At 43.1% G+C, this 15,078-nt stretch overlaps 1 protein-coding gene across 1 annotated transcript; it reads right to left on the bottom strand.

The window, feature by feature from the left end:
• Positions 1 to 110: 110 nt before the first annotated feature.
• mtdhb (metadherin b) lies at positions 111 to 14,525 on the bottom strand. The gene is made up of 13 exons (XM_042107787.1): positions 13,759 to 14,525; positions 12,858 to 12,965; positions 11,122 to 11,212; positions 10,311 to 10,478; positions 9,190 to 9,240; positions 8,448 to 8,618; positions 8,119 to 8,181; positions 7,413 to 7,487; positions 7,077 to 7,213; positions 6,272 to 6,379; positions 5,767 to 5,898; positions 5,102 to 5,225; positions 111 to 1,810 (listed from the first exon to the last, which is right to left on the bottom strand). Exons 1-13 carry the CDS (start codon positions 14,095 to 14,097, stop codon positions 1,743 to 1,745), a joined length of 1,635 nt encoding a protein of 544 aa, XP_041963721.1. The 5' UTR covers positions 14,098 to 14,525; the 3' UTR covers positions 111 to 1,742.
• Positions 14,526 to 15,078: the final 553 nt, after the last annotated feature.

Genomic DNA, 15,078 nt, shown 5'->3' with positions numbered 1-15,078 from the left:
GCTCATAAAAACTAGCCTATTTACTTCTCCATGAGTCACATTGCATGTTAATGTCAAAAATTCGACTTGATTGTTAAGGAAAGAGACAAATAACTCACATGCAAAGCATATACAAATTACAGTTTATTTTGACAAATTAACTAAGAATTGTAACAATTTTCTTATTTTAGAAGATCAAAAATTATGTTTTAGTGATTTGGTAGAAATAAATAATAACACTAACATACGTAATAAGATTTGGGGGGGGGGGGGGGGGGAGGGTAAGATAAGGCAGGTTATCAAGGAACCTAAAAGTTCTCCCATCACTGTGTCAACACACTAGCGCTCACACTAGCAGTAAGACACAGGTGCAGTAACTGTGCCATGCAAACGTGCTGCCACTGCAACATCAGCTGCACAGCCTGAAATAGGCAGGGAGACCATGGAAGAAAATTAACCGGCATCACAGACTACAAGGTTGTAGCCATATGAAGACAAATATTAACTCCCAACAGCGCAAAAACATCTGCTCATCACACCTCTACCAATCCCCCCATCCACAACAATTGTTCCTCTCTGCCCTGCATTCATCACATACAGCACATGAAATAGCTGACATGTTCTCTCCCAACTACAGACTATTAGTTAATAAGGCATTATAATTTGTTCCTGATGCTGTACTGATCAAAACAGTTTGAAGCGGTTGAAATTCCTCTTCTTCGTTCCCACATGATTACTTCTCAGAAAGATACCAGCTATTTCACACAGATAATCAGCAGAAGATGTGTGCGTGAATACACGCACACACGCACGCAAACACACACACACACAGAGATATGTTGGAAAGGTAATACACAGCACATTTCAAAGCTCAGTCTTGAACAGTAGAAAACTGCCCATTTGAATGAATTATTACTATATTTCTTACATATGGCTTGGCATTCTGATCTGAAGAGGTTAGAAATATGTGTCAATGTGTCATGACTGTACCAATCAACGTTTCAGAACATTTAAGATACCTAGATGTGATTCATTAAAGCAAAAGATGACCACAACCCCTCCCCCGAAAAAGCAGAAAACACTCAAGTGTTGTAGGACGCTGTAGTAATCAGATAGCTGAGAAGAGCCCACTTTGCCCCCTCAGGGCATTGGCCAGGAGCTGAAGAGTCTTTTAGTTTGAAACGACTCTTTCCATAAAGGCCTGCATACATGCCTAACCTCCAGCTCGGGAGGAGTGAGGAGTCTCGCTTGTGATACCGGGAAGAGCTTTAGCAGAGGGCGAGAGAAGCTGCATCAGAAGCACAGTGCTATAGGCTACTAGTTTTAACAAGCCACTGGACGCGCCAACGCCGGGACCAGGCGCGTGCCTCGCATCAACACTGCAAAGACAGCTCGAGTCCAAACGTCAGCGCTTTTCAGTGGACTCATAATCAACACAAATAATAATAAAAAAACAAAAACAAAAAAAAGCAAAACAATGATCATAATGACAAAATTCATCTCATGGAACATCCACTAGAAGATATCGCGTAGTGGACAGTGCATCATCTAATTCATTCACACAAAGGTCAAAGAAGGTGAGACTAGCAATTGACGTCTTTTCTTTTAAAAAAAGTAGTCACTTCATACAAAAGTCTGTACACTCTTCAGTATTGCATATGCATGATCTTTCAGGTCTTAAAAATCTTTTTTCCCCCCCACCCCACTTCTTCCTCTCTTTTTTTTTATATGTTGCATATAAACTCTTGATGTCAGTCTGCAGCTCATGTTTCCCTCCGGGCCTTCTTCTTCTTCACCTGCTTTGGGGACTCTGGCTTGGTCTCGGGTTTGTCTGGAGGAAAAAGCACAAGAGGGGCTCAAACAAGGTGTACATGGCCACACATCTTTAACATCTTGAAGATAACTATACATTCACACTTAATATGGAGAACAAACTAGAATGCCATTTTGGCACTGGCAGCCCGACACTCTTCTCTGGGAATCCCCCCAAAAATAAGATGTTTAGAGCACCCACCTCACGACGTACACAGCCAGTCCAGTTAAAGTTAAATAACCATAATAAGCAGCACAATAAGTTGACTGATATTTAGCAGACACTGCTAAAGTATCCATAGGTCATTAATGCCACCAAATAGCAACACATGATGTGATGACAGCAGAGGGAGTAGGGGCCAGCGGCCGAGTGCTGGACGCGGCAGACGGAGGGGCAGGCAGGCAGGCAGGCGCGGCTGCCTCTGCTTGAGCTTTGGAGTGCAGACCATCTGGCCAGCCCACTTCCTCACAGGCCCATGAATCAGCACAGCAAAAGCTGCACACCCAGAGACTACCGGGGAGGATGGGACGTAGTGAAGGGGGCACATGCAGGAGCCATCTGCTGGGGAGAGGAGCGTGACCTGGGAGCACATGAGCTTCTCCACAGCTCTGAGGGGAAGTGTGGAGGAAGCACTTCATATGGCCAGCTGGACAGACACAGCAGGGGAAAGCACAAGTGGAACAGCCCACAATGATGGCAGAGTGGGACACGGTTGTTGCTGAGCTCTTCTTTTTAACCAGAGCCATCATCACAAACATTATGAGGACTAGCAGAAGCACAAGTTCTATAATGGATTCCTGCAGGTGTATGAGTGTGCATCTGCTCCTTGCTCTTAAGATGGAAATATTTATAGGTCAAAAGTAGAACACTCCACATAGCTTCACAGCAGTGGTGTAGTCTAGTTAGCTGTAGTGCAGGGGTCTCAAACTCCTGGCCCAATTCCGGCCCGCGGCCTATGTTAAAATAATAATGTAATCCGGCCCTTGAGGGTATTTTTAATTGCGACAAACAACGATACTGATTAAAATAGACGATAGATCCAAGTACGGTGACAAATCTCATGTGTACTCTCCTCCACTATTTGCTAGACATGCAGAGCTTGATTCAAACCCAAAATCGCTGCACAAAGTGTTTAGGAAATACTTGTAGGCTATTACACACAATAAACACGAAGACGTGCATTTGTAATGACGCGGAAGCGATGCAGGCCTTAGTTTTGCACAAATTGAAGCAGAAATAGGCCTACATAAAACGTTCACGTGTGATGAAGTCTTGGGTATTCACCTATTCTGATTCTGAAGGAAAATATCCTTTTGGAGATTATCGATCGTCTATTGACCGTGATAGTCACGGTGCGTCTGTGAATGGAGGTGTGTTGCGTGTAGCCTATACGACGGTGTCCACTAGCATACCAAGCTTATTTCGACCCTCTGCCCAACATAACTTGGAGGTGATGGCAATAATTTTACGGTTAAAATTATTAATAATTTAATTGCCATGTGGCCCTTCTTGGTTTAAAACAAAAGACACCCTCCCCTCCCCCAATCAAATGCTAATGTAGTGGTACAGGTACACAGGACAAAGGATGTTACCTTGATATAATGTATCCATGTGTCATGAAATGTAAATGTATTCATGTTCGGTATCATTGTGATAGTCTCAGTACAAGGATTGTAATGATTTGATTGTGAGAATGTTTGGAACATTCTATAAGTGATATTTCTGATATATAAGATATCTCTCCTCATGCTATTCAGATAGGTGTGAAGTGGGTGTGAGTAGGTGTGTCTGATGCCAACTGGAGAACCAATCATGTGGGCTTGTTTTGGCGCCATTTTCTTCTTTGTTTAAAGCATTTAAAAGTAACTAAACTGCAATGTTTGTCAGATTTGGATTTAGACTTGGACTTAGACTAAGATGTAGAATGGAAGAGAGGAGAAGTTTGCTACAGGCCAACCTAGGCCTTCCAGGCCTGGGCTAGGCCTACATAGACCATTTTTTGTACCCTCTCTGCTTGTAACAGAATAAACTTGATTCCTGAGTTTTTCCTGAAGTTTGCCAGTCTAAGATTAACATTAAGTAATTATTCACCACAATTACTTTCAGAGGTTGCAGTGGTAATCGTGATGATGGTGTCCGTAATGGACGTGGTACAGACAGCAGGGGTAGTAGAAATAGGGCTCTGAAGAACTACAAAGTCACCCGCGATAGGAACTGATTTGACCAGGATACTTTATTGTAGGCCTTGTGGTTATAGGCTAGTAATAGTTTACTATTGTTGGTACATCTTAGGCGTTTTCCTGTTAATTTGTTATGTGGGTAATATGACAAAAAATAAAATAAACCTGCTCAAATATGTTCATCCAGTATTTACTGAAAGGTGCATCATTTGAGGTGCTTGCCATCCAGTGGCAAATTAGATGGGTAAATGTACCCCCTTCATAAACTTATGTTTATACTCAAAGATTTTTACATTTACAGTAGGACTTTATCTCTGACCACTTTCAAGCCATGGCCTTTTGAAATTGATATGAAAATGGTGTTGCTTTCTTAACCCTGATGCCTAGTTTGCCAGGTTTAAAAAAGTTATGAGAGGAAAATATTTTTATTTGGTGTGAAACAGACCTGGTTTTATGCTTTTTTGTTTGTTTTTATCATTTGTATCCATATTTATTTTATCATTATTTTATTTATAAGCTAAGGTTGCTAGCACAGGTGTCTAAGACTTGCACTTTCTGTTTGTAGTTTTGTATTTGAAAATACAGTATTTTTTTAAAAAAACATTGCATTTTAGGAAATAGCCGTTCTTTTTTTGTATTATTCTTTAACACTGACATGGCCCTCCAATCAGATGACATTGGCAGAAGTGGCCCCCAGCTCACTTGAGTTTGAGACCCCTGCTGTAGTGGGTATACTGTGATGTAGTCTAGTTAGCTGTAGTGGGTAAACTGTGATCAACCCCAAATGTTAATACCTATCCTTGTCTATTTTAAGTGGGTATACTGAGATGGTGATGCTTTTTAAGGGGGTATACGGCATAGTCCTGCGTATCACATAGAATACTCCACATAGCTTCACAGTAATATAAAGCAGTAGCACCCCCAACCATGAGAGCTCTTTAGCAGGTTTAGTAGCTTGCTTGTTTAAGTGCAAGTCAAAAACCTTGACGTGTAAACGGAGCCGTTCCGTGTTCCCGGGTCATTGATGTGTCGCCAAACTGTGGCTGATCATCTTACTGTCCCCTCAGTGCCCGGCGTGCATTCCCAGCAGTGAGGGCGAGGTGATGGTGTCGTGTGTTGGGTGACTCACCCTGGGCAGGAGCGGGGCTGGCGGGCTGCTTGCCAGCGGCTTTAGCGTCGGCAGGCCCCTGTGGCACTTGGGAGGGGGTCTTCTGGACGGCCTTCTCCTGCACAGCGGCTCGGGGAGGGTCAGCCTGTGACAAGGTGATGGCATGTGGCTCTGTCAGTATCTTTGACTCGAGTTCAGTAGCTGGTAGAACACTCAAGGTATGCGACATGTAACACGTTACTATCTGGTGCAAAGCACCTTATTTATGCTCACGGACCAAAAGTAATATCTCAACTGACAGAACGCCTTCGTTAAAACGTGCAAATAGGCACAATATATTATAACCAGGAAGGTAAGTAGAATAAACAGTTATTACATTGCTAGATCAAGCTCAATAGCTTGCATGTCTAACAGTGAAGTTCAGCCTTTAAAATGAATTGAACATTACAGATGCCTGGCAAGTGGCAACTTAAAACAACAGCTGACTTTACATTGACTCGGTCCTGCTCCACAGCATATTAAAATGGTGTGTGTGTGTGTGTGCATTAGAGTATCTTTTACAGAGTTCACATGGCTATGGCCCAGACACTACTAGATCTGTGTTGACATGGCTATGGCCCAGACACTACTAGATGTGTGTTCACATGGCTATGGCCCAGACACTACTAGATGGGTGCGGCACTGACCTCGGCGGGGGCAGGTGCAGGGGACGGCTTGGCAGGCTTGGCGTTCTTCGGGGCCTTGGCAGCAGCTTTAGTGGGAGCCTGTGCGGGCGGAGGGGGGGGCGCTACTTCCGCTGGGGTCTCCTTCACCTCCTCCTGTGGAGACACACAGCATTTGGGTTTCCCTCCCTACTCAAGGTCAAGGTCATCAACAGCCCACCCAGTGCACATATGTTCTCAAGGACATAAACATAAAATATGAAGACAAGATAAGAGCAAAATAATGGAGATATATTTGGAATAATTCAAATAATGGAGAACATTGTTTTGTACAGCAGAGAAAACTGTTTTGTACTGCATGGTTCCTGCTCATTCAAATGCAATAGGTGACTGTGCCATCTAGAGGTAGTGTGGGTAATTAAAAAGACGACTGCATGCCATCGGCAGCTTGTGACACCAGCTTGTTCTATGCCGGAGCACAACAGGGTCTCTAGAATGGCAGCAGGGGAGGGCTGCTTTGTGCATCTACCTGAGCAGCTGCTTCAGTCTCGTCGGCCTTCTTCTTCTTCTTCTTCTTTTTCTTCTTGCTCTTCCCACCCTCGCCGGGGTCGGCTTTGTCCTTGTCATCGTCGGAGCCCTGCCATTCAGGAAGACACAGGTGCTAGATGTGCTGTTTATGTGCACGACTCACTGGTGCTGAATAAAAGTACGGACGGCAGGCTAACTAATGGCACGCACACGGTCTGTCCACATGAGTCATTCGCCAAGACTAGAGGACACCTTCAGATTGGTTTTCTGTGGATTTACGAGGTAACTCCGAAAACACAACACACCCTCCCCAAGAGGTGTCAGAGTAAGGAATGAGGTGCTGAGTATTTCCCTGCAGAGCGTGCAGGTTAGAACCAGGACCTCAACGCCTGCGATTGAGCTGTTGTTCCAGGTCAGCTCAAATCCCTGCTCACCTATCCAGCCCTGGGCCACGGCGCAAACAGGATGCAGCAGCCGTGTTTATACAGGCCACTCCTGTGCAGTGACCACAGCTGCCCTGTGCTCTGCGGTGTAAGGAAGAGAGGAAGGCATTTCGCTCCCACACATGGAGGAGCACTTACACTTGTTGCTAGGGAGTCTAGCTGAGCAGCTACTGCTCAATGGACCGGATTTATGGGGAAATGAACATGCTGGCCATAAGAACTGAACAACTGTACTTCAAAAGCAACAACACACTGGTGGAAATGGGGATGGTTTGGAAAACTGGACAGGAGAGAAATATTCTTTGCCGTTTTAACTGTGGCTAGTGCTGGTCCCCTAGTGCTGCATCTGTGCAGATGGCCCACCTGTGCATCTTCAGCAGTGGCGTCGGTCAGTGGGGTGGCGGCCGGCTTCTCTGGAGGAGGGGCGGGGGTCTCTGGCTCCTCGTAGTTCTCCCACGCTTCAGACGGAGCGTTCCAATCAGAGGACGGGTCCACACCATCTAGCAAGCACACAGAGAACACTTCAGTTAATACACCTACATAGAAGCACATTCTCACACACACACACACACACACACACACACACACACACACACACACACAATCTCCCCCAGACTCCGTTTTATAAGATACCAATGGGGAGGTTTTGATGCTCATTTGGACATATTCTGTGAGGGAAAGATCAGAGCGAGTTCTTACTCTGTCCAGACCACTCATCTTCCACGGGAGGCGGGTCGGACCACTGCGGCTCTACCACAGGCCGAGACTCCATGGCTAAAAAGGCAGAAAAATAAACTTTTTTATAAACTTAATGACCCTCCCTCTGATCAGCTCTGATCAGCATTTCAAAAAGCATTACTTTTGGAGCTCAACATTGTTTCATGTCATCTACATCAGTGTTTCTCAAAGTGTGGTCCAGGTAAAATATAATATAGATGAGTTGTTTGCAATATTGAACCAACTTGTATGTAAATTCAAACAGTTCTGCAACACTGCCTATGTAAGATATGCCAGTTTAAATCATATGAATCCTAGTCTGACACAATAAGCAAGGTGCAAAGACAATAAGCAAGGTGTTTCAGTGAGTAGGCCCTATTGTGTAATATACTGTTAAAGTAGGTCTACTCTTTTTTTTTTTTTAGCTAGGTGGTCCGTGAGTTTTTGTTTTACTGGTTAAGTGGTCCTTGGTCTGAAGAAGTTTGAGAAAGACTGGTCTACATGGATAGTGAATATCCACATACTAAGACCTAACAAACCAAACTATTTCATAATGTCTGATTTTATACAGTGGTCAAACTGCACCATCTACAGGTCAGAAAAGCAGAGAGTTGAAGCAATATAAAAACACTGATTACTTTGCTGCTAAATATAGAAAAACTGAAATGGTACAAAAGTATACAAATACCAGATGCTGGGTGGCCCAGTCCAGGGAATGCAGATGGGATTCCCCTGTCCACAACAGTCCATCCTAGAAGGACCACAGAGAAAACAACTTAAGAATGCTTGGCACTGTCTCCCCTTTAGTGTTGAAACAACACAGCCTTCCCTCCTACACAGCAGAACTCCAGTGTGGCTTGTGACAGTCCTCTTATTTGTGTGTGATGGACTGTGTGGATGAGTCATAAAACTTGTATTGTTGTGTGCATGTTGTGTGTGCGTGTATACATATGGGTGTTTGTTTAGTCAAAAACACTCCATGTTTGGGAAGTTAGCAGGACACATTTCAATCTGTACCGTCGACATCCTGCCCCCAGACGGACACCTCGGGATTGGGCTGGACGGGTTTCTTGGGCAGGGCGGTCCAGTTCTCGGCCTTTGGAGCCTTCTTCTGAGGAGGGATCGCCACGCCAACGCTGTTCCATTCGCCTCCGTTCACTGCTGGCGTCTGCTCCCGGTGGGCAGTCACTGGAAGACAGACACAACTGGTCAGTGCCTCCAGCCGGTCACCACTACACGGTTTACTGTTGCAAATCTAATGCAACACACCACAATCATAAGCAACTAATAAGGCACCCTAACAGTTAGTGTTACACAGCACATAGGTGCTGCTTCAAAGATGCCGACAGAGATTCTGGACGACGTCACGTCCAGCAACACCAAAAAAAAAAAAAAAAAAACAGCGAGGCGAATTCACCAAACCCTTTCCTAAATTCCCCTTCCATTTCTCTAAACTCTTGCCCCCTCACACCCCCTTTCAATGAGTGTATGGAACAGTTTTGTTCTGTTTGGGGGGCAGGCTTGCTCCACTTTGTTTGTTTCCAGTTCACAGGGCCAGGGCTGCGCACAAAGACCATCTTTTACAGTGTAGTCACAGAGAGGAGAGCTGGCAGATTGTGAGGATATTTCGCTGAGTGACAAAAATGTTAGAAATCGTTTCGAATTACCGGTACTGACGGCACCTTTAAGTAATTAAGAACTAAAAAAAGGCCGTAATGCCATCTGGTGGACGGATGTTGGGTTGTCAGCTGACCTTTACCTTGAGTTGCCACAGGCTCTGCTTTCTCAGGTTTAGCACGGACAGCCACCACTGCAATAAAAGCAAATACACAAATACTGTATGATTAACCACAAACTGAAACACACACTGCTCAAGAAGGAAGGGTTCAAAAAAATCCTAAAAACATAAATCAGTATGGATGACTAACAATAATCAGAAAGTCAACATTTGAAGCACTAACAATCTTGAACCACCATTTTTTATAAGATCATTAAAAACACAGCATGTGTGTAATAATAGCTGGAATGGCTACAGTCTGCTAACCTTCAATTCTGTCTGTGTGTAAGTAACAGACAGAATTTCGTATGTGGTGGATTAGCCTTTCCACAAGCTATGGTTTGGTTAAAAAAAAAAAAAAAAACTAACAAAAATAGAGTTCAGGGGTTTTGACTGACCTAATTTTGTGCACACCATATTTTCAGCAGCTTTGCCATTAATGTTTCTTTGAAATGACTTCAGAAAATACTTCCTTCCATCTTAAAACATCCTATTCCAGGTTCTCTTCAGCAATGTAGTCAAAATGTTCATTGTTTTCTAACTACTTACTGTGGCATCTTTAAATAGTTTAAATCTGTGTGGAATAAAGATGGGCCCTACACCTTTCCCAAATATGATATTTCTTAATGCCTAACCAACTCTAAATTTCAATTGTTTTAAATACCATACAAACAAACATTTTTAAATATTAATTATATATGAATTATATTCTTGTATATGCCTCAATGGTTAAGACAGTTTCAATCTCTCCTAAGGAGAATGGGATAAATATCTCCCAGGTGGCTCTTCGTATAATCTCAGGAACTGAAACAGCCCCATGGAACAACTCCCTTGGGGCCAGACAGCACTTTCCACCTGAACTACAAATTAGCCATCTGTTTGCCTGCAGCAGCCCACTGAATCAGTGTGACGAGACAAAAAAAAAAAAAAAGTTTCAGTGAATCCCACATGGTGCACACGCAGGGAACTGGCATCACTGGGAAAGCACACAGACACCGCTGCTGTGTGACACTCTGGTGACAAATGTAACCTCCTGTGTTCACTGATCTAGGGGCTTCATGCAGCAACACGCAGCAGATCTGTGTGCTGAGCTGCAACTGCACCTTTGCTCTTCTTCTGGGTGGTGGGCTTGGCCGGCTCAGGGGCTGGGGCTGGGGATGGGGTGGTGGGGGGCTCGGCTCCTCCGGGGCTGGGGGAGGCGTCGCCTGTGCCCTTCTCCTTCCGTTTCTGCTGACGCTTCTCACGGTTGCTGACTTTGGTCTCCCAGTTCCCTGAATGTCAGAGCAGAATATCAAACACTGGTCCTCGTGCACATGTGCAGCGTGCAGCATGCAGTCTGCTTTCATTTAGTGAAAAGGCTGCCTAGAGCAGTGCAGATGACATGCAGCTGCTCACAAGGGATTCATGGATGAGAGCACATAATGTGAAATGAGTCAGAGCTCTCTCAGTGGCTCTGCACAATTCATTTAACCAAACAGAGAGAACTCAATTACATACTGTGAACGAGCTGAAAATGCAAGGCAAACAGCAGTCATAAAAAAGAGGAGGAGATAGGAGGATCAAATGTGCCCCATACATCACTTGGTGAGCAGAATAAGCCGAGAACCCTATTTAGTGACTTTTTTCACCTGAATTATTGCCCAAGCTAAGATACAGGGAATGTAAGAATGGGGAGTAAATGCTTCCCATTTTTTATGTTCTGCCTCAACTGATGAAACATCTACTAATGCACTCACAATGCACTGTTACAAGTGCACTAACTGTTTGACCTGGTTAGCCTACTGAGCATTGCAACATCTGCTGAGGCATCCTGACATCCTCCTCTATTAGTTCAGACTTCTGTTACAAGAGCACAATGCAAAACACTGAAGAATCAGTGAGACACACCTAAGAATTGCCGAGTAGACAGCTTACCTTCTGGTTCAGGCTCTTTGGCAGAAGGAGAAACGGGAGCCTTGGTCTCTGGAACAGTGGCAGGTTTAGGCTTCTTCTTCTTGTTCTTTGCCTATCAGAAAAAAATGCACAATTTTACCCGACTATAAGCTCTATATAATTTAATACCCCCTGCCTATGTCTTTTTATATTAATTTCACAAAGGGGAAGAGTATTTTAAAAGATCCAAAACAGTCAATGTAGCTGTGTTCACTGACCAAAGCCGAATAATTACATGGAAAAAACAATGCTACTCACAGTTTGACAGACAAATAAATCACCAGCCAATTAGTATGTCTACTACTGACACCATTAAATGCAATAGCAAATTTGACTTAGGCCAAAACTGGCTACACTAAATTTGGAAGAACTGAAATTCTGTAGCAGGAATAGCTGAATCTGCAAGTTCAGGCTGCAATCTGACACTAGCAGCTGGGTCAATCATATCACTGTACTTTCACTGCCAGTTAGCAAGGACAAGCAGGTGCTGTCTAAGAGGCCAGTAGGCCCCAGTACAGTAAGCCAGTTTCTACTGAGTTGTCTTTTAAAATGCACTGTGACAAATGGTGGCATTTGTGTTTTTTTTGTGAGGGAGGAATGAAACGCTCCAAGTCCAATGATATATGAGGGGTTGACAACAGACAATGATTAATGTGTCTTTTATGCATGTTAATACTTTAAGGTGTTACATGAATTCAAAGGGTCTGACTATATGAAAACACAGAGGAAGACAACAGCAACAAAATAATGTGTGTACAGTTAATTGCAATAATGGTGAACACCTTTTTTTTACTATGCCCTCCACATCACGTCATCCCCATCAAAAACACACTGAACGTATTGTAGTTGTGGTTAATGGTTAGGTTTTTTTCAGCACAATACAGGATACAGCACAATAACGGCAGTGTTGGGAGTAATGCATTAAAAAAAGTAATGTAATTACAGTAATGCATTGCTTTTTGCTGTAATGCAGTAATGTAAGGCATTACTAATACAATTTCAGTAATATTTTACCATTTTTACAATTCTCAGTAACTAAAGTTACTTTGCTTTTTAATCCAAAATTGTTTAGATGATTGTAGAAAGGGAATTGGAGTTATCTCTGCCATTCATGCAACAGATCTAACATGGTTAGGGGCTATACTTCTCATTTCAAGCAGTGAGAATAACTAAAATGTTTCTTTTACAGACAAAGATCATAGCCATTATTCTCAAACTATTTGCATCACTGTAAGTCTACATCACTGTAAGTGGAAGGAAAGGCAACCAGCAATGATGAGAACCATTTAAAGTCAACATACAATTTCACTATGGCTATATTTTACTATATTAAGTTGTGAGCAACCTTTGGCCTTTGGGGCCTACATTGTCCCATGAGCCATAACTGCAACCATTATATTGTTCTTTTGTTAGCCTTAAGCCTAGCTCAGTCATTATGCCATACCACATCACCTCTTGCCGTGTAATGAGCTGCATTGAACACATGAAGATCTATTGAGAACACAAAATCCATACTTCCTGTTATTTTGGTGAAAGTAATGTAAATGTAGTGTAATGCCTTACAATACAAAGACAGTAATATAACAAATTACTTTTAGATGACAGTAACAAGTAATAAATAATGCATTACGCTTTTGAAGTAACTTGCCCAACACTGAATAACGGTCACAACAACCAACACTGACAAAAGGTTTCCACAACCTACACACTCTTCTCACCTTGTCAGTCTTGTTCTCTGGTGTGGGTTGCTGGACAGCAGGAATTTCTTCAGTCACTTTGACTTCCGGTTCTTGTTCAACAACTGGGCGACCGTTTGCTTGTGGTTTCTGTGGAGGATTGGGATGATAGCATTTGGGAAGATATCGTTTACATACCTAGATGTGACATCGACACAGCCACATAAGCTGCAAGGCCGAGGAAATAATCAGACACCACACGTTACTAAATGAGAAACATAACATTAAACCACTTAAAATACTGGAACACGGTTATTTTAGCCAACCTGGTAACGTCAGTTGTTTCACCTACAGGCAGGTATATTAATTTAGGAACATTTCAACATAAAATTGTTAGCAAATAGGCATTATTTTCCTTGTTGGCCAGTTATCTAAACCAGTCACTATATTAGGGGCCTTGTTTTATTTTCAGAACATTACAACACAAATCCCCAAATTAGCTGCCTAGCTAGGTCGTTGAACTGCCAGGCACCACGGCACAGATAACGTTAACTAATCTGTAATTGCATGCACACTATTAACCAGCTAACAAAACACTTTTGCTTTGTAGCTCTATGTGTACAAAGCTAGCACATATTGAACTTCTACTACACAAACAGTATTTATCTTATTTTTAAATGTAGGACAGACCTATCCACCCATCAACAAAAAGTAGGAGCTAACACCGGTAAATGTTAACGTTATGGTTAAAACCAATGGGTAGACAGCCAACCAAAGCTAGCTAAGTTTATAACGTTAACTTCGGCTAACGTTACTTGGCTAACTTTGAGGTTGACTGAGCTCAGCCACCCTACAAGCTAACTACGCTACTTTCAACAAGTTCCTGAATGATGTGGCAAATGTCACCACGTCATGTGGTTGGTTTTTGGCAAAGACACGTTACCTTCTCAGATGGTTTCTTTTTGCTCTTCTTCTTCTGATCTTCGGGTTTGGGAGTCTTTACAGTTGGTTTCACAGTCTCCGCTATGGTCTCAGTTCTTTTCGACCTACCTTTACCCCTAAATAGACCACGACAAACAAAGGCCCAAACTACCACAATCACCAATAATCCCATACATGCCGTTGAGAGGATAACCCATGGCGGATAGAGATCAGGCTTCAGACCCAAATCCACACCGAGTTCTGAGTTGAGATAGCCTAGGCCAGACGACAGGAGCTCCTTCAAGCGGGCCGCCAACTGCTCAGCCTGCTGAGTAGCAGCGTCCTGCCAGCTTGCTGCCATCGTACACTAGAACCGGACGGTAATATATGCTGTGTGATAAACTAAACTAACATAGTTTTAACGCGATGTCTGCAAACAAACTCGAAAGGAACTAATCGTTCGCCGAATTTCGACCACTAGACTGACGTTAGCAAGCTTGTGGACGTTCAGAGGGCTGGCTAGCTAGCTGATTCTTAGCAATCACCTTGGTTGCCGCGAGTTGGTATTCCCGGTTGGACGGTAGAACTAAATTTTCGCTCACAGTTTCAGTACAGACGCGGTCTTATAATAATTAGATGATCTGGTAAGATAAGAATGATCTACAATCACAGACGCTAAACTTGCTGAAATCAAGCATCAGAGGTAAATCTGTAGAATCGTCTTGCTTGGCGAGGCTAGCTAGCTGGTTCTCGAAACTAGCCAATGGATTGAAACTTCAGAATACTGCTTATTGATTGGTTGGCGTCACCACATGGAGGGGTGGGACATTTTGACGTCAACTTCATCAGGGTGACACAGGAGGTTCTCAAGGGGCGCCGCTCAAAAATACCTTTCACCGCTGTTCATTTTAATCTTTAATTGTTGGCAGACACAATTTCGATGAATAGATTACTACCTACTAGATTGCAACTAACATTATTCACCATCTGCAAAGCTTTGCACAGGCTAATTTGTACTGTAATTGAGAGTTGTAAAACGTAGTATACAATTATTACCTCCTAGCACACGTTAGCAGACAAGTCCTCAACTCATGACTGCAATACGATTTCTGTGCCAGGAGGCGCTGACCTTAATTGAACTTCCTATAACCCGAAATGTGCAGCTATTGTTGCAACAGATGTTTTGAACTCCTCTGACTAAATGACAGCTGGCTACGACATGTGTCATACCATCTTTGAGTAGAAAAAAAATCTAGATGTACACCTGTCTCCTTAAGTATGTTTAAATTAACCTATTCATGCTTAAATACAATGTGTTAGTATTACTCAGATAAACATGCCA

This window comes from Alosa sapidissima, chromosome 10 (genome assembly GCF_018492685.1).
Source record: "Alosa sapidissima isolate fAloSap1 chromosome 10, fAloSap1.pri, whole genome shotgun sequence".
Classification (NCBI taxonomy): Eukaryota; Metazoa; Chordata; class Actinopteri; order Clupeiformes; family Clupeidae; genus Alosa; species Alosa sapidissima.
This window is presented reverse-complemented; position numbering and strand designations above follow the sequence as displayed.